At 37.0% G+C, this 27,058-nt stretch overlaps 1 protein-coding gene across 2 annotated transcripts; it reads left to right on the plus strand.

The window, feature by feature from the left end:
- The first annotated feature begins 486 nt into the window (after positions 1–486).
- On the plus strand, positions 487–27,058 carry MS3_00002752 (uncharacterized protein). 2 transcript variants are annotated; one of them, XM_035733581.2, is made up of 10 exons: positions 515–561; positions 4,702–5,055; positions 8,782–9,039; positions 9,472–9,657; positions 10,191–10,381; positions 12,911–12,978; positions 16,284–16,507; positions 21,465–21,654; positions 22,374–22,593; positions 25,937–27,058. In XM_035733581.2, the coding sequence occupies exons 2-10, from the start codon at positions 4,708–4,710 to the stop codon at positions 26,154–26,156; spliced, it is 1,905 nt and encodes a 634-aa protein (XP_035588913.1). In that variant the 5' UTR covers positions 515–561; positions 4,702–4,707; the 3' UTR covers positions 26,157–27,058. The 2 variants fall into 2 exon arrangements, with proteins under 2 accessions (XP_051070362.1, XP_035588913.1); XM_051210377.1 differs by having other exon boundaries at positions 487–5,055; positions 10,191–10,633.

Below are 27,058 nucleotides of genomic sequence, written 5' to 3' on the forward strand. Positions count from 1 at the left end.
ATCGCATAAATCAGCATAATGTGAAATCAAATGGCTTAGACTGAATACGACAGATCGATATTCTGAGTACATTATGATGAAAGTATGTTCTCACAATTCTCCTGCTGAGTGTCTCGAGATAAAACGTCTCCTATTCAATATATTTTCACATCACATTTGAATTTAATTCCTTCAGTATAGTATCCTTCCGCAAGATTTTTAAATCTTTTACAATATGTAATAAACATTAACGGAAGACGAAGCCAGTTCAAAACCCGCCAAGCTCCCCACAACCTTGAACCAGATTAAAAAATACAGTAAAACTGGTGATCTCAGCATTTAGAAAATGTTAAAAAGTAGCATTTAAGCTGAGACTTACGCCTGAAGAACAAAAATACATTTATGTTGTTAGCAAAGACTTTAGTGGTTTTCGGACATCAATAGACTATACAAATATTTTAACGGCTGAAAATCGCGCTGCAGAAACAAAATGCCCGCCGTTACATAATCTGTTCAAGGTCGTGGCGATAAAATGGGGGAGGTTTAAAGGTCGATCGCAGCGTGTGTGGAAGTCCGTTATATGTATGGGATTTCAATTGTACTTTTTGTCATCAGAAAATGTTTTATAGCTAGACGCAATCCCCATATGGCGTAAAGAATAGTCATTCGTAAACTGTAATACTACCCTGATCTTACATTAATTATTGGCTTCATCATCACGATTGAGTTTGAAATTGTTACGAGACGTCTTATATTTGCAATAGTTGAGAATGCTAGCATCTTTACTTGGCATTACTTCTGCCAAGTTTTGTGTGAGAATTTATTGACATCACCTGTTTGTTAAAAGTAGTATACAAGTTTGTTCTGTCACAATTGTTGTTGACATTCTTAATGAATCGACTTCGATGATGAAAGCTCATTGCTAGAAACTGATATATTTATTGTGACTGATTTTTCGGTTATCGTTAGTACCATTTTTACTGAACATGTTATAAATAAAGTGGAATAATTATAATACCTGGATGTTAGGATTTATTTATTTAAACATAATCATTGGTACAAGAAGGCACTAAATATATATGCGTCACATAAATCATTTGATTTGTGCGAGGGCTGGAATACTGCCCGAAAGCGCAAACCGAATCAGATGATTTTCTTAGAGGGCTACGTACCGAGCCTTTGGCCTCCAGATCTAATCCACGAGGCAGTGGAGCAACGTCAGGAGATGCAGTTCCATGGTAGTCGGTGACCAACAATAGGTTCATACGCCACTTGTTCCCTCAGGATACTGGAGCCCACGTGCACCAGTGGTTTGGATTCAGAGTTTTTCAACTCCCCTAGGTGGATCCTCCATATCCACCGAACCCATTAAAGAGCCGGACATTCGCTTATTGTCATATCAATTTCGTGAGAAAACACCCTCGCCGCGAGAAGGCAGTGAGTAGGACTTCCTTGGCAACAGCTGTATACGTGTGACCATGTGAGAGCATTTTGAGCGGGAGAGCTGACACTGCCCTTCGGTCTTACCAGAGCATTTAAGTGCAGAATGTCAGGGTAATAACTAGATTGTCGATAAACACGACGTTCAGTCATCTGTGGACCAGCGTTTGTAATTTCATTTTTAGAAACATTGTCAAATCCACTCATACTAACTGTTTCATCCAAGTAGGATGAGACTAATTTATACACGACCTTTCAGCGACGATGAAGTGACCCTGAGAATATTCACCTGTTAACTAGGACCAGATGGCAGTTATAAAGGAGTTTAAGGGATTAAAATTGTGATTAAGGTTAAGAACTAGATTTAGAGTTTTCATCACGAACTGACATCAGGTAAATGACTGGACATTATCTAGCCAGATGGATGAATAAAGTTCACATCAAAATCCAAAACCTGTTATTTTGTGTTTGGCTCATCCACAAATTATAGTCTCGCTCCAAGTCGAATCGGTAAAGAAAAGTGACAATCAATTTAGTGAGTCATTTTGATTTTGTAAAATACCAATTTCTCAACATAATTCCCATTTCAAATTGTGGGCACCATAATTCATGTACATTTGTAATGAAAGCGTGTATTCTTCATTTAACTTGTTTGTACTTTAAGTAATTTCTTACATTTGAATAATTCCATATTTGCTCGTGTACACACTTTTTGTTAAATTGATTTAACTCACTATGCAGCTAGCTTTTGCTGGCTAGTTACGCGTTATTAGTATCAATAGATGTAGCAAGATTTATTTGCTTACTTTTGGCGAGATTTAATAATTCTTCATTTCACATAATTATAACGGTCTTTTAGTTGTAGTTCCTTTGATTTACAACAGTTAATTCTGGTATATGGCATTGAATCAGGGTTTGTGTAACTCATTCGAAACCTTATGCTGTCAACTTTTAGTTTCGATTATCAGATTGTCTTCATTTTACATTTGTGTTTTTGGTAATTATTGTCATTCGCTTTCGTCTCACACATTCTACTCTTCACACTCCTTCATGCTAAACACAAACCGGCACATCTATGTAATTTTTGATACTACTTCATTTAATGGCGTTAATGCAAATATATTCTTTCCACTGCAGAGTGATAGAGAGTTAGTGTTGTGGAAAACCAAGCCCTGCGTAAAGTAAAATTATAAGATGACACAAAAACTATAATTTGCAAAATGCATTCTTCTGAATGTACCGCGTTATTCGACTTTAGAATACAAACCTTCCATTCTCTCGCTTTGTGTTCTTTTATGGTTCGTTAGTAATCACTGTTTACTGCGCTGTTTCAGGCCTTTAACAAATCCACAATGAACAATGGCAACACTTGTTACATTTGATGTCGAAGGACCCAGTACCTATGCATCTGAAAAATATGATAAACTGCCACTATTACTAGATAAACTGGTTGCCGATAACTCTGTCACTGCGAAAGCCCCTGATCCTAGAAACTACTTTGAAGCACATTTCAAAAATTATGAATGCCCTTTTTTTCTGAAAAACTTCACCACCAGTACATTTCGGCTATACTTTATTATGTTTAGACGGCCAGACAGTACGGCAGGGAATGGTTAGTGAGTTCATGGTCAGTAAACTATCATCTCATACTTGAAAGCTACTGGATGGATCTTTGTTGAAAACTTGTCTTCATGCTCAAACTGTATTCAGATTAGGTATTCTAAGCAGATGGAATCTGAAGTAACCTGGTAATAGTCTTTCCACAAACTGTGAGTTCATCATCTCACCGTGGTGTGCTTTCTTTTCGGATAAAAGCTTGACCAGGTAGTTGATATAACTTTTATAAGTAGTCAATAGGATCCCCAAAAATATGCTAGCCGCTTAACAGCAATTGTGCAGTGAACTCTTATGGATCGTCAGATGAGAAGAAAAACAATCGTTTAATGTATCCTAGTTATGACACTGGGTTACTGAACGTCAGTCTACTAACCACTGCTCATCATGCTGTTTCATTCTTCAGACAGTGGAATATAGGTAAAATGATCTAACGTAGATATTTTCTGCAACAAGAATATTCATAATTTACTTGCCATGTGACCCAAAGCGGCCTCAAGGATTGATAGCTTACTCAGCAAAACAGAGTCCTGTAGTCATTCTACATAGTATCAAGTGTTCATAATTTCTGTGATCCACTGTTATTGGTACCTCCGAAGCTAAATATAACGTTCAGCCTTTGGCAGGTTAACGTTTACTCTGAAGGTAGATTGTTTGCTAGGGGAGCTGAATGAGCAGCGTTTGTGAAAGAATCTAGAACAGAGGTAAGTAAAACAAAAAGTCGACAGTAGATTAAATACATAGGATGTACTGACACTTATTAATGACGGTCTTAGGAATAGCGTTTATGCTTTGACTTGATGTAGGGAATAAGTTTTTTGTTTAGCTTGTGTATACCTGTTGTGTCTTGCCAAAATGCTGGTGTGGCTTTTTATTATGACTGGACGCAACGGTTTACTTTACCTTGTATGGTGGACAGGGACTGGTATTGCTCGATATAAGGAAGAAGGCAAAAATGTTAATGAAGATTTATTTATGCATAGACAATAGATCCTCTACAGCTTCAACCACTGAATAAAAATTACACTAAATTATTTATGATTTGCTTATCTGGTAAGTTAATATGAATATATTGAACTAAGCGGTGTTAGTATAAATTAGTCAGTAAATAAATCCATGTATACAATCTATAATGTTAGTTGATTTAACTGCACTAAACATTACAGTAAATTACCGAGCTCCACATTTAATTTTTTCTGACAATATTTCAATTCTAAGTTATGATCCTAATCTCAAATGTTTGATGTTTTCGTCGTTAAACCTGCTTCGGTTTGGGCACCCGGACAATATCACAGCCCTCACACATGTCAAGTGAGGTTTGTGTGGCGCATATGTATTTGGTGCCTCCATGTACCAATGTCTATTTGTTAAAATAAAATAAAACTGATTATCTGTGTTTGGTAGTAAACACTTGGTGGTGTGTGACGTTCCTTTTCAGTTCGTCTATGCTTTCAACGTTCTCCTTTGTTCTCTACTCTCAGTTCTTTTCTGCTATCGGTTGCATCTTCTTTGTTTTCTATCTCGTCTTGATATGAGTAGGGGAAGTGTGATATGTTTTATCGATACATGACTATCAGGTCCTCCTACATTGTTTCTGCCTGTACCCTTTTATATCTATTAAATTTCTCAGTATTCTATGGTGATTCTCAAAAATATTTCATGTTTTAGATTTAGATGACCAATACTTGGAGCATTCTTTGTTTATCCAAATTTTCCAGACAATTAAATGATGTTTTTAAAAAATCTTTATCGATAACTAATCGTATAAGTTTGATTAATATTTACTATGTTTTGTCACCTGGAGAAGTTCTTTCCACTCCTGTTTCTACTGTTTATCAGAAATTGGTTAAAAAGATGCAAGATATAGTTGTACCAGATACTGCTTTATTGTATCCTCTCCCAAGGAAGCAATTTTTGGCTGAATTATGGATTACCTCTGGGAAGCTGTTGGTGGTTCTTGAATCTTCATTATTTATTGAGGATGTACCTCATTCGGTAGACTTTCAAAAAGACCTCACGATCGTAAGTGTCAATTTGCTTTCAAAGTACTATATTTTTTCATCTCCGAAAATGTTTTCTCGTGTGTGTGTAAATATCTTACCCACTAAGATCTAGTTTTTTCTATATTAATAATCAACCATAATTATCGTTACAAAACTGTTGCTTTAGAATGAAGTGTAGTTATAATTATGTATGTATGATAAATTGCCACAGAAGATATATCAGTCAACTATTTTACCTCGATCTTTAACACCTCATCAACACATCCATTATGTCAAATATAATGTTGCTGGCTACATAGCTTATATCTGGTTACTCTAATTCTTCCGATCCATATGACAACAGTTTCATAACCTTTCAAATGTCACATCTTCGTCTCACGTCCTACGTTGTCTGACTAACTTATCATCCCTCAGTATGTCTACTGAGACTCCTGGAATCTTTACTACTAACATAAAATTTATATTAATAAGTCATATTTCGACTCTCACTGTATTGTGGCCGATAAAGTTTCTACGTCGCTTAGCAATTACATGAAGGTTCATCTGTTTACTTTATAAACTAGACATTGTGTGACGTTTAGTGCTTACGTATGAGGGCTTGTCTCGTGAGATGTAAGAAACTGAAATTAATGGACTGGTTGTAAGTTAAATGTACAGACCAGAGGAGCTAGGACTACCAAAGAGTACACTTCAAATACAAGAACACAACCGAAACAGATTTTCAAGTTATATTCGAAACCCCACCAGGAGTCGAACTGGAAACTTTCGAACTTCACTGTAGGCTCTTGATTCTTAGACTACTCCTTTAAAATCCAATAATTAGCGTTCTCAATTTTAATCAGTTTGAGATATAACGTTATGGTCATTCATTGCGATTGGTGATGACTATCTCACCCAATAGACCTAGACTCCACCAGTTGTAATACTGGCTTCGATGATGTAGACACATTCTAGCGATGATATTTTAGCGGATTCCATTCTAATCAATACTTAAAATCACTAGGACCGGAATAAAAGAGATAGAGTAGATAACTTTTGTCTACGTATTTCTCTAGAATGGTTACCTATTTTGATTTAGTCTCTGCTGTCCCATCTCTGTTTTTCTGAGTAGTCTTAAGTATGATGCAACATTGTGACTTAAAATGTTATTTGAAATATGCTTAAAAATAAAGCCATTGGTGACTGGTATATTTTCTTTTATGCCTTTAATTAACAATAAGATTTACTTTTGATTAAAAGTAGGTCTTGATTGTGCTTACTTGTAAACTGCAACATTTATTACTGTCTTTTCAACTGTTATACATCATTGATAACCAGGAATAGAGGTTTCATAAACATCGACCATAATTCCTTAGATTGAACGATCAAGTCTCTTAGTGAAACGATATATATCTAACATCAACTTCTGGCACTGTAATTTCTGATGATCTGTTCAGGATTCTGTGCTATCCCCCAAGAATGACGTAAAAATAATTCTCTGTAATTTTCTAGATGCAAATAATGTGTTTTCCCAAGCTTGTCTCACATTGTATCGTACACCAATCCTATGTTCTAAGAAAGTAATTGTTAACAAATAACCTTATCATGTCTGAATATCAAATCGAATTATGAATATAGTCAGCTGTTTTTCTTTCAGTGAAAAAGTGCGAAGCATTACGGTGAAAACCGTTAGCAATGTTTCAGTTTCTTATGATAGTCTCATAGTCTCATAGTAGTCCATATCGTACTTTAAAATGTAAAGATCATCTAGCCATGCTCAACATAGAGCCCGACATGTATGTGCATGGGTTTAGGTTGCCACACAATATCAGCATACCGAGATAACAGCATTAAAGGTGGTAATTGTATAAGTGGTCATAGGACAGATTACACATAGTCCATATGATTCGAGAGGTAAATATTAATTAGTTAAATAATAAAGTATAAGAAAGGAAAGGTGTTCTAGACGTGTAAATTAAATCCCATGAACTGTCGCAGCTGGTCCAAAAGTTTGTTGTCGGTTAAATAAATCTCAAGCTGATTAGTATATGCGTGAGTGGAAAACACTTTAACGACCAGTCTTTCTGGTTCGTTACGTCAGTGAGATCGAAAATAGTGTCATGTTCCGTAGAAATCACATGATCGTGTCTGTCATGCGATTGGACCACTATTAGGTCTATTTAATCAAATTTCGGTGAGACTATAATTTATGAACGACCTTCAAGCAACTCTAAAATGACCTTGGGATGTACACCAACTTACCCGAGTTACATGAGGGTTATATATTAATATGTAGAACTATGATTATGATTTACAGTTGAACGTTAGGGTTAGGAATTAAACTTAGTGTTTTCATCACTAACCGACATAAGCTATAATGCCAAAATGGTATTTAGCCAAATGAGTGTATGAAGTTTGCGCCGAAATCTAAGCTCTGCTATCTTAAATCTGATTGATTCGTCCATGAATTATAGTCTAGCCCAAATTTCTATTGCATTTGGTTCATCATGATTATGTAGATGATGATCGGTGAATGGGACAAATTCAAAAGGTGATCTACTTTATCTGGTCATATTATTGATAAATGACTTGAATGGAGTGTTACTTAATAATACTACATTTAAGAAAATGACCAATTTGGGTTTCATTCAATTATGATATGCATCTTACTTTTATGAAGAATGAATGTTAGTCGCCACTGAGTTAAATGATTATCAGAACACCACGCACGGTATCTGATGCTAGTCCCAGCTATCTTTCATCTCACAGCTTTAAGTAACTAAATTATACCTATACTTTTTGTACACAGTCCCACAAGTATACATTCATGCAGCCCACTAACCAAATAAAAGTTAATCTATTCGTCTACAAATCACTTTTTGAATCCTAGTAATAATACTTAGCTCCTAAGTCCAAAATGAGTGTAGTAGGGTTAGGACTTCTGGTTCATTCGTTGAAATTTAAGTGCATCAACTTCAAGTCTATCGCTCCATAAATAACCGAAGACAGAGGACGCCAATAAATATTCAGTTATTTGGTAAACAATCTAGCTTTTACATATAATCTATGTGCTTCAAAGACTTAAGTGTTTCATGTTACTTATTAAATTAACTTGTTCTCACACTTATCTTTATTTAATGTAAATATATGCCGACTGTACCTTTGAATGATTTAAATTGAAATCTCAAAGAAAACAAGTTTCTTTGAGTTTACATATATCCCTAGCTGATAATAACTAATGAACATAAAACCCAAATTTAATATCTTCATGCTTATAACGATCTAAGATCAACTGTCAAAGTACTACATTCTCCGCAAATTACTCATACTAATTACAATCATGTGCTCACTAGTGACTAGCTTTGAGACGTGACTTCTAGGTTTCGAGTGAGAATCCGTGGCCAGTGGAGTTCAATCTATGTAGGTTGTGAGACAGTTATCCACCGTAGGTAATGGACGAAGAGTTGCTCAAAATTATGGATTGATTGAAGTTAGACATTAACACCTCTAGGTCTCGGCCTAGCGGTTTAGGGGTTAGGTGTTAGCATACGAGACTGAAAGCCGTGGGTTCGATTCCCGCTTTCGGGATTGTGGATGGAGACTAGTAAGGAGTCCCATACTAGAACATCCAGTGTTGTTAGGCCTTAATGGCGGTCTAGCTAAGATTAGTTCGTGATTTTAACTGTAAGGGGATACTTTTACTTGTTATTTCTCATGGTCCCAATTCAGCAGAATATTTGCAGTGTTTTTGTCTGTCTCTTGGTAGGTAACTGAATACATAGCCAGTGGTGGGCGTGTTCTATTGATTTTAAATACGACAGAGGTGAATAATTTCCCCTCATCGAGTCTTGCTCATTATGCTTTACTTTCAAACGAATCTCCTAATCTGTTTGAAAACAATTATTCATACTGGAAATGGATGTATAAAGATTCGATTTTAACTGGTGGATATCATCGCCTGGAACGTAATAATGATAAGGAGGTTGAAGTTCAAAAGGATCAACCATTAATTGCTATTCTCAGTGTAAGTTAATTAAAATCTGATTTTACAATTTCTTTTAGTCGTTTTTGGGTTTCTGAACTTCTTAAAAATATCTGATCGAATTAAGGTACTGTGGTAAAATCCTGATATAACAAACAAGTTTACACGTTATCAAAAGGTCATATGACAGGTGAGAAATATTGGTATGGATAGGATATTGTAAGGTAATTATTTGTTTCCCCAAAATCATCCCACATGTCTTTGCTTTGATCATTTAGGTAACTTACGTGTACTCATAATTTGTAAACCATTATTGTAACTTTTCTGCTCAACCTTGATCTCACCTTGCATAACAATTTAGTCAGGTGTTATGAGCGTAAATCAGAGACTAACAAGATAGAATTTGATTTTTGAAGGCTAACACTCAAAGCTTAAAATGAACTTACATTTTTATGATATATCTTTTTTCCTAAGATTGATTGTTTGAAAATCGAAGCAACACGTTTGGAAAATGCGTTCAACCTTCTTGGGATACCGTGTGTACCTTGTGTTGATCTGGAAGACAATACACATGATAAACTACTGTCTAATTCCCTATCCTCAGTTCATTTATCCGATTCAAAGACTTTGTATTGTTTTACACCGGACTCTGAGAAAAAGGTTGGATTTAAATTATTTTGTTAAATTGCTTTTTGTTTATTCTACAGTGAATTGCATTCTTTTTTTCTCTGTATAATTTAGTATACATACTATATGAATGCATGCGTAGTTGTGTGTTTTTGGTAGGAGCTAGATTATAACGTTGGTAGATATATCTTCATCCTATCGCTTTTTATAATTCTGAGGAAAACTCAAACATATCTCGTTATCACTCGATGCACAACTCATTATATTACTCATTTACTATAACTATTTTGTTCATTTAACGTGGATAGATTATGGCTAGCAGTGAAAACCTGAACGCGCGTTTGTTCTACTCGGAACTCACCAGTTGGATGTACACCTGCAGTTCAGTGATGCTCATAATGAAACAAATTTTTGTCCACTATAAACAATCTCTTTTAACATATACATTATATCGTTATTGACTAACTACATTCATTTGATATTACGGAGCTAATTAGTTTGGTTTTTCCCCATTATACTCTCAATGTTGTCTTGGTTGCAATGATTTGTTTACCTTCCGATTTCAGAAGATCGTTAATTTTCTCATTACGGAATTTTCAACGAAATGCAAAAAAGAGATTTCCTATTGTTCTACTCTATCTGATCTTCCATTGGGTTTCAACTGGATAGATTATTTTTCAAATCTCCATACTGAACATTTAGGTAAATTGATTGTTTGGTCTAACTCAATGGAATCTAGTTGGGATTTCTGTCAACAGTAAGTCTATTGTTCCTGGTTTCACTGGTTGCTTAAGTTCAATACGTAATGTAAACTATGAAACCCAACGATATTTACAAATACATCATAGTAATCATAACTATAGGCTCACTGGTGGTTAGTTTTGAGAGGTGATTATCGGAATTCTTGCGAAAAAGCCGTTCAGTGTTTCCTGGTTTCCAATTGTTTACTAATTAAGATCAGTCTGTTATGTAAAATGTGAAATTTCTTATTGTTCATTCATTGTCGATAGTAAGTTTTATTATTTTTTTTTATAGATAACTGCTTTTATCGTTTCTTTTATATTATATACTGTAAAACTCCGTAAAATATATGGATTTACAAAGTGTACGTGTGCTTCACCTAAATAATAGTAAATTTTTATTGAGGGTTCTTTAAATGATGTCAAACATAGTTTAGTGGCTTTTTGTAGGAGTTTAAATATGATGTTAAATGCAAAAAAATTATATGATCGGTTAAACTAAGTGTTTCATTTTGATAATAATGTTTGAATTCTCATGGAAGAAACTTAAATACCTAAGTCTCATGAGTGATAAGACATTTCGAAGTCCAGCTAATGAATGTTTATGTTGTGATTTGGTGACCGATAGAATAAGCTGCTAACAGAATCTCCTAGAAGGTCCCTAAAAACATTGATGATAATTCTTTGAAAAATAGATATATTTTATGGAATAAAGACAACAGTAAGATTTACTTTGTCTGGTATCCTGACATGAATCAAATGGGAACATCGTAGATAAAGTAATGAATTTTAGAGTAAAATACATGGTTTTCAGTCACCGAGTTACAGATTCAAACCACATTGTCCTACTACATGCACCAGTAAAAAGTCTTTGATCCATTTGTGATCATTGTTTCTATTCTTGGTTAGTTATAGATTGTCTGGTGAGTAACTAAGCTTTACCGTCTTCGTCAAATATTCTTAACAAAAAATTGGCATATATAATCCTGTCGTATTGTCGAATTAACCAATGCTGCCTTCTGGAGTTCATTCGCTTGACCTTCGGCTGTCAGTTCCATGAATAAGTTATCAGTTCAATTACTTCTATCATTTCTGTATTTTATCAGATTCGTTCTATCTTTTTCAGTTTTTAAATCTGATTAGTGTTATTAGTTCCCACTGAAGCGTATGTTCTAAGCAGCGTACATAAATCTATACCTGATCACTGAAAAGCACCCCAAATTCCTGTAATCTTTTCATATGTATTGATTGTTTGAATCCTCTCATTGATGTTTAGTACTATAATCGATCAGTCATTTTTGGCATATATGCAACATGTGCGGATTGCCTCGATATTTCTATTAAGTCTCAAGCATTCTAAGCAGAGGTGGATTGTGGCTAGTAGTGGAATCCAAGACCCACATTTTGTTCTACTACGGAATCACCAGCTAGATGTATCTAGTAGTCATTGTTATATCTTGGAGCGTTAGGCTGCCTGGAGAGAATCCTGACAAATGAGTACTTCCTCAGGTTAAACAATCCTCCCGTACTATTTCATTTATAAATGAAGATTGTGTTATATTGATGTGCAGTATGGGGGGAGCAAATAATCTCACAGAATGTCCTCAACATGCATCGATAAGTGTTAAACGAATCAAAATCAGTTTAACTCTTATCACTAACAAGTAGTTTTGAAACATTTGCAGTGCATTACATCAAGCTTGGAGGGAAGCGCAAATGCAGCATGATGCAGACGGTCAATGGGAGTGCCATCTCTTCTCAATACGGGGTCAGAAGGAGTAAATCGAACAAATTTCATACCCTCAAAAATTCTATTCTTATAGGCTGGACGACACTGTACTACGTTTAGGTTATGAAAAGTACTTAATACTCCATTTTCTACACTTTTCTACACTATCCTACAATAAATCATATGATAGATTCAAAAATATAGAAAATTATCTCTCATATAAGCAAAGATGCATAGTGGCTAGCAGTGAAATCCAGGACGCGCGTTTCCTCCTATTTGGGACTCGTCAACTGGATGTGCTTGCATCTCCGAGTTGATGTTCACTCTGGGACTCGAACCCAATACCATTCGCTTCAAACGCCATCGCGTCATAACAGACTACTCAATTTCAGTTGTAAACATCAATGGGAAGATACAAGCAAAACAATACCAAGTGAATTTATCTCTCATATATTCACTTTTTTTGTAATGTAATAAATGGTACAACCAAGCGATTATAGCTTAGTTTGTGTGCTCAGTGTCGAGTCACACTTTTTGCAGAAACCAGTGGTATTACTTGATTGTTTAAAGTGAAGTAGGCAGATGATTTGAACCTACCATCAAACTTTCGGAACTTAAAGTATTTTAGTCACCAAGTCATCTCTAGCAGTACGGTTTCACTTCATGCTTATCTAAATACTCTAATATGACATTTTCATCACCATAATTAAGTATTCTCATTCTGTCGTTACTTATTTTTTGCTGTTCCATTAAATTGTCTCTATTTACTAAGATTGTGTGTTTGAAAGTATTTCTCTACATATATTTTGTATTCTAGATTCTTTGAACGAATCCATCCAAATTCTGGTCTGCTGGTATGTTCTAATATTCAATCTAAAGGGAAAGGTAAACAATGTATCATCATGTTGTTATTTATAATTTATTTGATATTTTACGGAAATCAAATAATTAAAACTTGATACTGTAAGTACATACAATACTATCTCAGTGTGAGGTTGTGAGGATTGCTGATTGATACTGAGATCATGAACCGATAATCAGTGGCTAGGGTTTGTGAATGCTAACTCCTGAGTAGTTTAACATTGCGACGAGACAACTCCTCAGTGGTTCCAGTTTTAGATGATTGTCTAACGGTTGGTTAGTGATTTCGATACCATCCCAGTCAGTCATAGTTAAAGTAAAATTTTCCGTGTATATGCATCGGTTCCACTTTTTCCACAACGTGTCATTCCAGTATAATTAAATTATCAAAGCAGATGCTAGAGTAGTATATATAGTAACAGTATCAGTGATAGTAGTAGAAAAGATTAAGCATAGACAATATGACTCGAGAAGAGGGGATAAATTCGCATAGTAAGAAGCATAAAATAACTTTAAAACTCAAGATCTGAGGTAAAACATAGAGTGAGTGCAGACTACTCTGCCTTTGTCGGTTCCGAGCCATATTATCCCAAATTTTCAACCATTTAGTCAGAAGAATCACGCGGACCCTTCATTAGTCAAAAGTATGTATAAGTTATCCAGTGACTAACTTACAGGCTGTATATTAATTAAATAGATCAAGAAAATACCCGTTTTTGGCAAAAAGTCAATAAGTCAATAAAAATTGCCATAAGAATCAAAGATATTAAAATATTTAAAAAGGAGTTGACTGAATTAAAATAAATGTGACAGAAAAGCTTCTGTATCAATGTTGACATATTTATATTTTATCATAAAAAAATCTAGTTATGTAAAAAACTATTTGTCAGTATCAGGGTTGTGGAGATTGTTAAATTTTGTTGAAATCAGGAACCAACCTATGCTCAACAACAACTGGGACCAATAGACAACTATTTCTTCCCAGTACGAGACTCTTCATTAGTGCTCACTCACGATCCCCCACCATAGATCGAACCCAGGACGATTGATCTCGCGCGAGAAATTCGGTAGCTTCTCTAATAGTATCAGCCTATAGAATGCCTCATTCTTGAATTTATCACTACAAGAACATCATTCTAACTTCTATTAAGTGTTGTGCGCGTGTTCAAAAGTACATTTTATTAAGTTAGCGTGACTATCATGAACACATCAGTTTGTCTAATTAATATGGAACTCAGACGTATGTTAGGCTTTCATGATAATACATTCACAAAAATTCTATAATCTTCACAAATCCTATACTGGTAATACTTATGTGCTCACTAGTGACTAACTTCAAGATACTACTCCTGAAGTTCCAGTGAGAAGCCTTTACCAGTGTAGTTCAAATACTTCGAATGTGCAACTGTTATCCACTGCAGATGATGGGTGAGGGTTGCTTAATATCATGAATTCATCGAAGTTATATAGTGGACAGCTTGGATGCAGTTAAACCTTTTAGGCTTCCCAGATGACCTAGCTCTTCTATCCCGTACATAGCAATAAATACAGGTGAAGACAGCTAGTGTAGTAACAGCCTCTGCAGCAGTAGGCTTCAACATACACAAGGGAAAAAACAAGGTCCTGAAATACAACACAATGAGCACCAACCCAATCACACTTAATGGAGAGGCTCTGAAAGAGATGGAATATTTTACGTACCTGAGTAGCATCATCAATAAACATGGAGGATCTGATGCAGATGAGAAAGCACGGATCGCCAAAGCAAGGTAGGATTCCTACAATTGAAGGACACATGGAACTCAAAAGAACTGTCACCCAACATCGAGTTCAGAATCTTCAGTACGAATGTCAAGACAGTTCTACCGTACGGAGCTGAAACTTGGAGAACTACCACCAGGTATTTATAAATAGTTGTCTACGCAAGATAATTAATGTCCGTTGACCAGACACTATCAGTAACAATCTACTGTGGGGGAGAACAAACCAGTTTCCAGCTGGAATGTACTCTAGAAGTGGATAGGACATGCATTGCGGAAATCATCGAACCGTATCACAAAGCAAGCCCTAACTTGGAATCCTGGAGGCAAAAGGAAAAGAGGAAGATCACGGAACTTACGGAGCCGGGAATCGAAGGCAGATATCAAAAGAATAAATAGTACTTGGTTGGTTTGTTTGCGAATCTCGGTGGGAAGCCTGTGCCGCTCCACGAGGTATAATAGGTGTAAGTTAGTAATACTTGCACATCACTGGATGCCATTTGCGTTTGCGCTCAAGACCTAAGGTCCTGTGTCAGATTCGTAAATGCTTACTGATGAGGATTCCCCTATACTTAAATAAAATAGTCGTACAGTGGTTCTAATTTTTGAATGGTGGTCTAACTAAGATCAATTCATGACTTAAACTGGGGATATTCTTCAATCTCCACAATCCTCTCTATACTGGTAAAAATTGTTAAGGTTTTAAAAGTTCATTTCGATCAATGAATTTTGGCATGTATACTCGGTTTATAAAAACTGATATAATCAAGCTTATTCTGACCCTGTAGCTGTTTATTTATCCATACTATAGTACTAATATAAATCTACTAATGTTCCTACTTCTCTCAGTTACTTATGTAATATCTTAAATCCATTGTTTATTTCATTACTAGAAGGGGTTTAAATGATCATATTATTGATATTGCTAACTAAATTTTGATTAGTTTTTGTTGGCGTATGTGCGTCTTGAAAGGATTGTCACCATACAGTCATTTTTTTACAATGTTATATAAAAGTAGATGGATTGTACTTAGCAGTGGGATCCAGGAAGTGATTTTCGTCCTATTTATTACTGGTTTCGAATCTCTTTGTTAGAAACAACACTAGAGTATAGATTTATTCAGTTGACAAGTCTGAAAAAGGACTAAACATGCATCCTGAATTCCATTGCTAGCTGAACGCTTTAACCATTGAATCACTGTTTCAGAGAGCACTGGGCAACTTTTTCATCCTAGTATTGAACTCAACAATTTACACTCTCGACCCCTCTGGGGATCTAATTCAGGTCTTGTGTTTGACAATTAATCGTTAGAACCTCTTAGACAGTATTGGGTTGAGACTTACTGATCTAAAAGAATCGTATTCGCTGTAGGATCTAAAAGTCCTAAGTCTTGTCTTAGATTGAGTCATAAGTACTCACCATTATGAAGTCACAAATCAGGATAATAATGCTGTCTTGCGCTGCCTGGTTTTCAATGACTTTCTTATATCAGTTTGTTTTAAAGATAATCTTTAAACTGTAACTATCTTATGATGAATACTATTCTGTATGTTTTCCCATATTATTAGGTCGAGGAGAGAATAAGTGGATTAGTCCTGCTGGACAAGCTGCATTTACATTCCATTTAACATTATCCACTTCCAATAGTCAAATGTTTATGAATTGTGTGACTTGTGTACAACATATTGTAGCGTTGAGTGTAGTTTTGGCTTGTAGACAATTAATTGCTGAACATTTAGAGATCATTTCAGGTGATACTAATTTTTGTGATATCAATGAAGAATTTCTTGTTGTAAGTTCTTTTCTATGGTTTGAAAGTTTTTCATCAGTTATTTATTTATTTATCTATCAGAAGGGGAGTTGTGCAAGTTGTTGATGCTTTTAATACACTGGTTTAAATAAAATAAAAAGTTAGTCAATGATCAAATATTTGCTGATTGTCACCCATTGGGCTACTGGTTCAAAACCCTCATTTCTTGCTTTAGGTTTCATTTTTAATTCTCAAAGTCCACCAACCTTTATTTGCTTACTAAATTGCATTTCCAGATTTCTTATAAGAACAAACTAATCATTATCTACGGTATTATATTTCAACCAATTTTATTCTCCTTGAAGTTCATCGGGCACAGACCACAGTCTTGACTGATTTACATGACTCTGATGACTTCTACTAATTTACTTTCATTCATGTTTGTTGATATAACAAAAGAGATTTGTCCAAGCACTTGACAGTGAACAATACGTTTATTATTTATTTATTTATTTTATTTAAACACATAAATATTGGTACAAGAGAGCGCCAATATATATGCGCCACACAAAACAATGAGAATTCGAAGAGAAATAAAAAAAAACTAAGGAGCGCAAAAAAAGAGAACAATAACGAAGAGATTGGTGTAAGGTAGTGTGGTAGTAACGAGGGAACGGAAAGGTACAATCAGAAGAAATCTTTCAGGTAAGGGAGACACAACCACTTTTTATGAAGAAAGTAAAAGAAGGTTACAGCAGGATCGCCACTGGCTTCTATTCTGAGCCATATCTGATAACGTCTCTAGCCACTGTGTAGCACCATCTCTCGGACCCCAACCAGGGAGTCGTGAAGGACTGACAGAAGCCAGTCCTTTGCAGATTTCTTTTATACCACGACACTATGTCATGCACTGACCACCTCTCCGCTTTTTCCAACCAGTCCCAGAGTCGGCAAATAATGCACGACGTGGAATTCTCTGGGACGACATTCGTAGAACATGTCCAAGCCACCGAAGTCGGTGTTTCAAGATGCTGACATCGATTGCATTATCATCTCTGTGCCCGAACACACGATGCCGAACCTCTGCATTACGGACATGGTGTTGCCACTGGATGTCAGCAATCCTTCGGAGACAGCGATGATCGAACACAGAGAGTCTTCTAACATCCTCAACTCGGAGAGGCCAGGTTTCACAAGCATAGAGCAAAACTGCTCTCACCGACGCGTTGTAGATCCGATCTTTTACAGCCAGACTAACATCACGAAGGCGCCAAAGGTGGCCCAGATTGGCATAAGCCGCTCTGGCTTTCACTATATGTGCATTGATCTCATCACTCACACCCCCACCAGCACTTATGCAGCTACCTAGATACACGAACTTCTCGACTACTTCTGTCTGCTCACCATGCAGGGTGAGTACAGGATTAGAATCCCGCCAGTCTTGTAGAAGTACTTTGCACTTCGAAGGTGCAAAGCGCATACCATACCTACGGACACTGATTGCCAACTGATTAAGTGCGGATTGCATGGCTTGGGCATTATCGCACAGTAAGACAATATCGTCCGCATACTCAAGGTCGAGAAGTCTTTCTCCAGGCAACAGATCCACACCGCCATTACTTACATCCATCAGAGCTGCTTCCAGAGTGTCATCGATGGCAAAGTTGAAGAGGAATGGTGAGACTGGGCAACCCTGCCTAACTCCACTGCTCGGATGGAACAATGGAGAGAGATGGTTGTATGCCCTCACTCTGCCTGAGGTGTTTGTATGTAGGGCTTTTAGGATGTTAATAAACTTCTCAGGCACACCCTTCTTCAATAGACAATCCCAGAGAACAGCCCTGATGTCAAGAAACACTACGATTGTTGGCCTTTGAAAAGTATGGCTGTGTTCTAACATTTGGCGGAGGGTGAAGATATCATCAATATATCCTCGACCAGAACGAAACCCAGCCTGCTCCTCGCGAGTCAATCTTTCTCGGGTTTTGAACAACCTACGAAGTATGACGGAAGCCGATAGCTTGGACGCAATCGGAAGTAGACTTATCCCCCGATAGTTGTTACAGGAACGACGTGAACCCTTTTTAAAGATAGGGACAACTATCGACTCATTCCATGACGTTGGTACACTCTCTAACTCCCACACACTTGTAAACAACGTCGTCAATTCCTTAGTCAGAAAGTCACCACCATCTTTAAAAAGAGCCGGAGGTAAGTCATCTGGGTCCGGTGATTTGTAACGCTTCAAGAGTTGGAGTTCCTTGCGGACTTTCTCCTCGTTTGGTGGATCAGTCGTCACCGGCCATGGAGGGCAGGACAGTCTGACCGATGTTGCCGGAGCAGCAGGCCAGTTGAACTGCCCTTCGAAAAATTCTGCCCATCGTCCAAGACGTCGATGGATGTTAGTGATTGGCATCCCATCATCCTCGCAGATTGTTTCACTCACACCGGACTTCTTGCTGCCAGTGACTCGGATGAGTTGGAAGAGCTGCCGGTAGTTACCAGATGCAGCTGCTGCTTCCAGCTCATTAGCACGCTCCGACCACCAGGCTTCTCGGTCCTTACGCAAGCTTTTCCCGATTTCATTACGTAACAGCCTTCGTTTGTGGTCAAACTCACGGTCACCCGGAGTAGACGGATGGGCTTCAATGAGTTGTAAGGAGCCCGAGAAACCCAGTGCTTATAAGCGGGACGTTTCGCGAACCCACAACTGACTGTACCCGCCATTTTCATGGCGTCATGCAATTGCAACCAATGCTCATCTATACTTTTCGGTGGAATGGTAGCTAGCCTAGAAACTAGGTCGGTTCGATACTTACTAGCAACAGAAGTTGCAACCAGCTTGCTAACATCAATCCGTTGGTGGCGGTCACTTCGTTGTCCACTGAAAAGTAAGGTAAGATTGGCGCAGACCAAGGCATGGTCGGAGTCCAGATAGGTACTCCAAAAGGAGCGGCAGTCTTGTACACAACCACGCCAGCGGAAGCTGATCGCGATGTGATCAATCTGAGTCCAGGCTTGAGATGCAGAGGGAGGACGCCAGGTGGCACATCGGCAATGACTGTGCCGAAAGTTAGTGCTAGCCAGAAACAGGTTGTGGTCTGTGCACAGTGGCAGTAGACGGTCCCCGTTATCTGACCTGCGACCAACGAGTCCCCATCGGCCACCTAAACGACTCTCTTCTGTGCCCAGACGCCCGACCTGAGCATCCAAGTCTCCGGCTAGTACTACAATATCTGTCGAACGCACTTTCTGGAGAAGAACAGATAACTGGTGGTAAAACTCATCCTTGATTGCATCCGAGCTGCAATCTGTCGGGGCATAGGCGGAGATGACGAAAAGACATGGTTTCTCACTTTGATGGAACTTTCTAATCTAACAGCACATAACCGACTGTTAATGGGGATCCAATCGATTAGTGCTGCCTCAGCTCTAGCGCTTAGTGCGACACCAACGCCAGCAAAACCAGATGAAGATGCCACAGGGTCCCCGGATAAGTGCATGTAAAACAAGCTTTTCGAAGCGACAGATGAGCGAATTTGTAGTACTTCACCAGAGTCTTGAATACGCGTCTCGGATAGACAACAGACATCGATATTAAGACTTTCCAAAGACTTAGCCAGCCCTATCTGTTGTCCAACCTGCATAAGTGTGCGAACGTTGAAGGCAGCCAGTTTGAATGTTGCACGTGATTTCAGAAAAACTGCTTCAGTACTCATATTCAGTGGTAACCTACAATTTTCAACCGGACAGTGACTCCAGAACGTTTAGATGCAGTCGAATTTCCACCAAAGACGAACCGCTGTATAAGTATAAAAGAGGGTGAATAATGTGGCAAATAATAATAATAATAATAATAATAATAATAATTTGAGTCATTTGATTGTTAGTTGAAGCAAGTAAAGTAGTTTCCATAATTATAGGCAGTTCATCATATTTGCGTGTGGGCTGCGATACTGCCCAGGTGCCCAGACCGAAGCAGGTGGTTATCTTAGGGGACCACACCCCGAGCCTTTGACCTAAAGGTCCAAACTACAAGGCAGTGGAGCATCGTAAGGAGATGCAGTCCCATGGTAGCCGGTGACCGACGATTTGTTCATACGCCATTTGTTCCTGCAGGATACTGGAGCCCATGTACACCATTGGTTTGGAATCCGGTTAAAGCGCCAGACATTCGCTTTTCGTCCTCTCATTTTCGTAAACAACACCCCCGCCACGAGAAGGCAATGAGTAGGACTTCCCTGGCAGAGGCTGTATACGCGTGGCTGTGTGAGAGTATTTCGAGGGGGAGAGCGGACTCTCCCCACTCTCGGCCGTACCAGGGCATTTGGGAACGAACAATACGTTTGAATTCTATGAAATATGACTTGATACTGTATCACTCGATAATGAGTTAGATAATTAGCTTGAATACTAGACTGGAGGGCACTAGATTGTGTAAACTCAGTTACTTAAAGTCTGGCCTAAAAATGAGAACCAGATTAGATGAGGCAATAGTTTGTTGACGCAAATTATAAGCAGTTAACATAGAGTAGAATCAGTTACTTATAAAATATTCTCTTTAATTTATTTTTGTATCTATCTTTGCTCACTGACCAATAATATATTACTTTATTCGACTTAACATTTAGTGGTGTATACTTTGGTTGCACTGAAATATTAAATTGTTTCATCACAAATCAGCATCAGCGAAACAGCAACCATTGAAATCTAGAGAGCACTGCACAACTTTTTCATTGCAGTTTGAGATCCACGACCTCACCCAGGATAAAATAAAAGGACTTTAGGTCTTGCAACACAGGATACAGTTCAGCAGCCGAGTAGCTTTGATCATGCGCTGTTTTCATTCAATATCAATAATGCATCAGTCTTAATTTAGTTGGCTCCACTATCTACTGCTTCCAACCTGAAAATTCGGTCATTCTTCTTTATACTGATGACAGGTCTTTTTAATAGCTAGCTTTCATTGTATTGAATTTGATACACTTCTTTTCGACAGGATCTTCAATATCATGGACCTAAAATCCTTATTAAATGGCCAAACGATATTTATGTTGTCGAAAATATTAATTGGTGTAATAATCAAGATGTCAGTTCGACGCTTTTGCAACAAAATATTATTGGAAAATTGGCTGGTGTATTAGTTCATTGTCGTTTAGTTGATTCAAATCACGTGGAATTATTGATTGGTAGAGTGTATTTTGTTTTATTCTTTATTCAAGCTTGTAAAGGATTTAGATGCTTTCAATAGTTACCAAAAAATGATATGGTAATACACACTATGACTGTATCCTCAGGTTTAAATGAACTAAAGAATTATTTGGTGATTAGACCACTTTACGTGTCAATAGGTATGCTTCATTTACTCACTAAAATTCCGTTATAATGCGCTCACTCTGTCATTAAAGCTTTTTGGCTGCATTCGTAAAGTTGCAGCTTTGATCCCCCCTTCTACCTACTACGGTTCAGGCAACCAAATATTGCACTTTCCCACAGAGTGCTCTCTTAAGGTCATACGTTTATAGCGACTGCTATGGAAGTCTTGCTTACTGTCTTCATGAGATGGGGGTGTTTATTTACCAAAGTAAGAGTACGTAAAGTAGTCGATCAGCGCTTAGACCTTGATTGATGGACTCGAAAGGTTTAGTTAAGTGAGTTGGAAAACCCTGATTCCAAACCAGTAGTGTGCATAGGCTTCAGGGCGTTGCCCACTTAGGAAATCACCTGTTTCAGTCTGGGCGCCTGAACAGAGTACCTCAGCCTGCTCACAAAAATGAAGAGAAAAATACTCAAGAATGAATGATTGCTGATAGGACAGATATTATGGTTAATTTGTTGTAGACTAGAAAAATTCACATCACGGTTATTTTCTTTAAAAGCTTTTTTTCTTGAAACAATTAAATTCTAGGCTGTGGCATTAATGCATTCAATGAACTACCTACGATATGTTTAGAACATGTATTGATCAAATCTCATCCGTGTAATAAGAGACCAACATTTTCAATTGCCAAGTTAATTTCACTTGTAGTAAGTTACATTGAAAGAATAATCACGAGGATTTATAATCCGAATTCAAATTATGATCTTGGATGGGTGCTTCACTTATACACGAAATGCTGGATTCATACGTAAGTTATTTGTCAAATAAGGTTTATTTGAAATGTACACAATTATTCCGGGAAGGAATCCTTTTCAGCGTATTCATTTTCAGTTGTATATATATTATGTCTGCTTGAATTTCATTAATTGTTATGTGAAATGTGAATACATCATTTTAAATAAATAAGTATATCCTGGAAATCTAGTGAGAAGTAGTGACCAGTGGAGTTCAACCAGGTCTGTTGTGAGATAGTAACTCACTGAAGGCAATGGTGGATGTGTCGCTCAATTTTGTGGATTAGTTGAAGTTAGACATTAACACCGCTGGATGCCGGCTCAGCTGTCTAGTGGTTAAGTCCTCGCGCGCGAAACCAGTAGGTCCTGGGTCCGAATCTTTCAGGGGGCGAGGTCGCGGATGCGCACCGCTGAGGAGTCTCACAATAGGACGAAACGGCCGTCCAGTGCTTCCAGGTTTTCCATGGTGGTCCAGCTTCAACTGACTCATGATCTTAACCATTAAAAATAAATATTTGTTTAGGAATGGGACACATTTCTGCTAATATATAATGAATCTGTCTCTCAAAGTTCAACATCTAGCATTATTCCGTTCATTTAGTCAGTGAGTACTGGTGTGATTGCATTATTTTCACTGGAAATTTAATTTCAAGCTCTAACTTTCTGTTTAGTTGTCTTTTTGATCCTGCAAGTTGTGGTGCACTACAAGTATTATGTTCACGGAAGACATATATATGACTTTAGATCACTGAAACGAAGTCCCTAGTAGGAATTACACTTTTCTGTTGCAAACCCGACAGTAAATAAACAGAAACATAGTTGAAAATGCGAGATATCGCAGATATATTGGACATTTGGAAAAGGATTGTTATCCTCACACATCATTGAAGGAGGAAGTTTATGAACCGTGAGAAATATATGGCTGATAGGGTGAAAAGTGAGTATCGTTAAGTTGCAATGATTTGTGAACGATAATCAAGAAATATGCATAGAAATAATCTTTGTAATGATAATAATTATAATAGTAATAGTAAATTAGAATTATTTTATAAACATAGGAGTAAGAGATGAGAGAGATGATTCAAATAAACTAAACGAAACTAGAAACTGAGGTTCTGGTGAAGAAAGAGATCTAACTAGTTGTTTTTGTACACGTAATCTCGACTTTTACACTATGAATAGCCAAAACGTCCTCATTGTAAAATAGGTTCAAGCACACACCTCTTGGTAACTCTGACTGGATGTTGTAAAGGATATCAGGTGATCAGTTGAATGTTGAATGACTTGTATTTAGTACGTGTGGTAGAATCAATTATGTAATTTGCTTATGTAACCCTTTGCTTGACCTATACTATTGGATGCTCCCGGATGCGACCAAAAAGTGGCCTTGACAAACATTCTACATACCTAGGTCCGCAACAGCGGGTAAATTGGTAAACGCATATTCAGTCGGTCAGTCCTTGCCACTTTCATTTGAGAGGATGACTAGAGTAATTTGTTTGGAGATTTGCAATGTTGGGTGTTTTTCTAATCAACTTCTCCAGATGACATTCTGGTATGTCACTTCTACAATGAACCGTATAGTTAACGTTGAAGTAAACTTATACACCATATGAATCAGTAATTAACTACACATAAAGTTCTGATGTCTGGCCTCATTGCTACATGTGGATCTGTTTGCAGATTTTCTGACAGCCACTTTCCCCCTTTTAGTCTTTTTACTAACTCCAGTTTAAAAATAAGCATTTTCGAGTCGAATGAAGTTGTTTAAATTACAAAAATAACTTCGTTACTTAGGCTTAGTTTCGTGATTTGAATTCTATCTTATAATTATTTTCTCTGTGTTGATAACTTGTTGAACTAAACTGTGTTGTTTAACGGATTGCTAGTGCCTCGTTGTTTACTCGTACTAATCATTAACCTGACTCATTAAACCACTGCAACAGTAACATGGAAAGCCTAAATGACACTGTTATGCATCTGATATGTTTGCTTATAATCATCAATTTTCATAGTTTCTATCACGTACTGATCTTAGTTAGACAGCCATTGAAAAGCAGGAAGCCCTGAACAGCTATTTTATCCTAGTATGGGACTTCTCGGAAGTCCAGATCCACAACACCACAGGGGGTCGAACCCAGGACGTTTAGTCTCGCACACGAACAACTGACCTTTAGACAATTATCGTGAACTGCAATCATGTACATGCCCAGATTCAACCGATTCACTACATTCCTTTACCATCTTTCATTGCCATCGGTGAGTAACTGCTTCACTCGATATGACTAAACTCCATTGGTCACGGCTTTTCACTAGAAATTCAGGAGTTTCATCTTTAAGCTAGTTACCAATGAGCACTTGATTATTATCAGTATCCAACCGTTTAAAAATTCACATGATTATTAATATAGGCGTATGGACAAATAATATTCTTTTTACCAAATTCACTAAAAACTCATCACTCAGGATAACAAAACATCACTACTAGATTAGGTTTTGGGGTGAGAACAAACGAGTTTTGAATAAATAGAGTGGATTTAGATTTTCGTATGGTCAAGGCTTCAAGAAACCTTGATATGCGTACTTGAACACTTGTACAAAATCAAAAATCTAAGTTAAGTTCAATCTTATGACCTGTTTTAAGTATGTTTATCATCTACTCTTATTGGGTCATCCGGTTATGTTTTTGTAACCATTTTGGTACATTATAAACAGAGAAGAATCTTGACTAGCAGTGGTATTCAGGACGTGTGTTTCGTTCTTTTTAGGACTCGTCGGCTGAATATACTTGCACGCGAGATTTGATGTTCACTTCGGGACTTAAACCCGGTACCGTTCGCATCAAATACCATTGCGTTATCTTCTTAGGTCCAGAGTCCATAAAGCCGCTAGCTTGTGTAGTGGGATGAACTTTAATTCATTTTTGTATTGGTTGTTTGAATCTTCCCATTGATCAGTCTCTTTTAGCATACATGCATTCTACGTAGATTGGTACATTTTCAAACACCCTAATTTGCAAATCATGATGGTTTATCCCTATGCATGTATAACTACACACATGTAAATTGATAAACAACGTCAGATGTAACATTATGATTCGTGAAGAAAGACTGAGTTAATGGTAAGAAAAATAGTATACGATAAATTTGAAACTGCGTCATTTCAACCTATCTTGATCTATGTCACTCCATATCTCCAACCAGTGGTTACACTTAGTCACACTAATCTATATACTAATTGCACTGAACATTCTATTTCTGTAAAATTAAAAAAATACGTACAGAGAAATTGTTAGTATTCTTTTATATATTATGGTATTAACGTATGAAATTTTCACGTCTGTATTTTGTTATCTAGTAATCAAAAAGTTCAACTTTACGTCAATCCAACGTTGAGTGAAAATAACCCTGGCGTAATTGATCAACAGCATTCAACTGATACGAATACCTACCGCATAGTTGGATTAGATAATTATGGTTATCTATTAGTAGAAGATATATGTACTGGGATTCGACATAAGTTACATCCAGATGGCAATTCAATGGATATGATGCGTGGTCTAATTATTACTAAATAAAAAAATCTAATCCAAAAAGTGAAATGTCCTCTTTTGTTTGAAAATTCAGTCCAATTAGAACTGTCATATGATTAGCTAACCAACTAACTGCCTTTCACTCCATATTCTAGTCATTTTTATATGCTCAGATTTCTTCACTTAATATATATGACCATTTAAGGGAAAACAATGTTATTCGCTTATATGTGTAGTTCTAAATATGTATTCATCTCCTTTTGTTGTGCTTAATAGTACTATATTTGGGTAATGACTTGAAACAAGACGGTTATGTGAGTGTTGTGACTTGAACTAAATACTGATTACTACTACACTGGTAAAACTGTTATTGGCTACTTACTGCAAGGAAACGAGACTACTATGTGGTTGCAAAGTAAAAAACAAGATCGTGGAAGAAGATTGATTTATTCATCAATCATTAATTAATACGGCATCCGCAATCGTAATCATAATAATCTGATGTGTTTATATAATTTGCAAAATCAATATATTGACTGTCAAATGTTACTCAGGGATGAATTATATGTTTGTTTTCTTTTTGACAATTTTTTTATTTGAAGAAATATACATTTTTTGTGGTCAATATTTTGGAATGTTTTCAGTTATTTTAATAAGTAAATATAATAATGTACTTCTGATCCGATCGTGTTTTTCTTTTGCCTGTGAATAAAAAAGTGGTTCAAATGGCTGGTTAGAATTTAAATACCCAAACGTTTCAAGCACTAATTTCCATTTTTGTAATGAAATTGGATGTAATCTTCCAGAGGGCTAATTGGAAACAACATTGCGTTGTTGAACAGTAGTATTAATAGTAGTGTACGCTGTTATTTGTTGATTTGCTCAATTTCTATGCCAGTGAGCTTCTATCTTTTATAACTGGTGTGCTATCACCGGTTCAGAACCGA

Source organism: Schistosoma haematobium, chromosome ZW (genome assembly GCF_000699445.3).
Source record: "Schistosoma haematobium chromosome ZW, whole genome shotgun sequence".
NCBI lineage: Eukaryota > Metazoa > Platyhelminthes > Trematoda > Strigeidida > Schistosomatidae > Schistosoma > Schistosoma haematobium.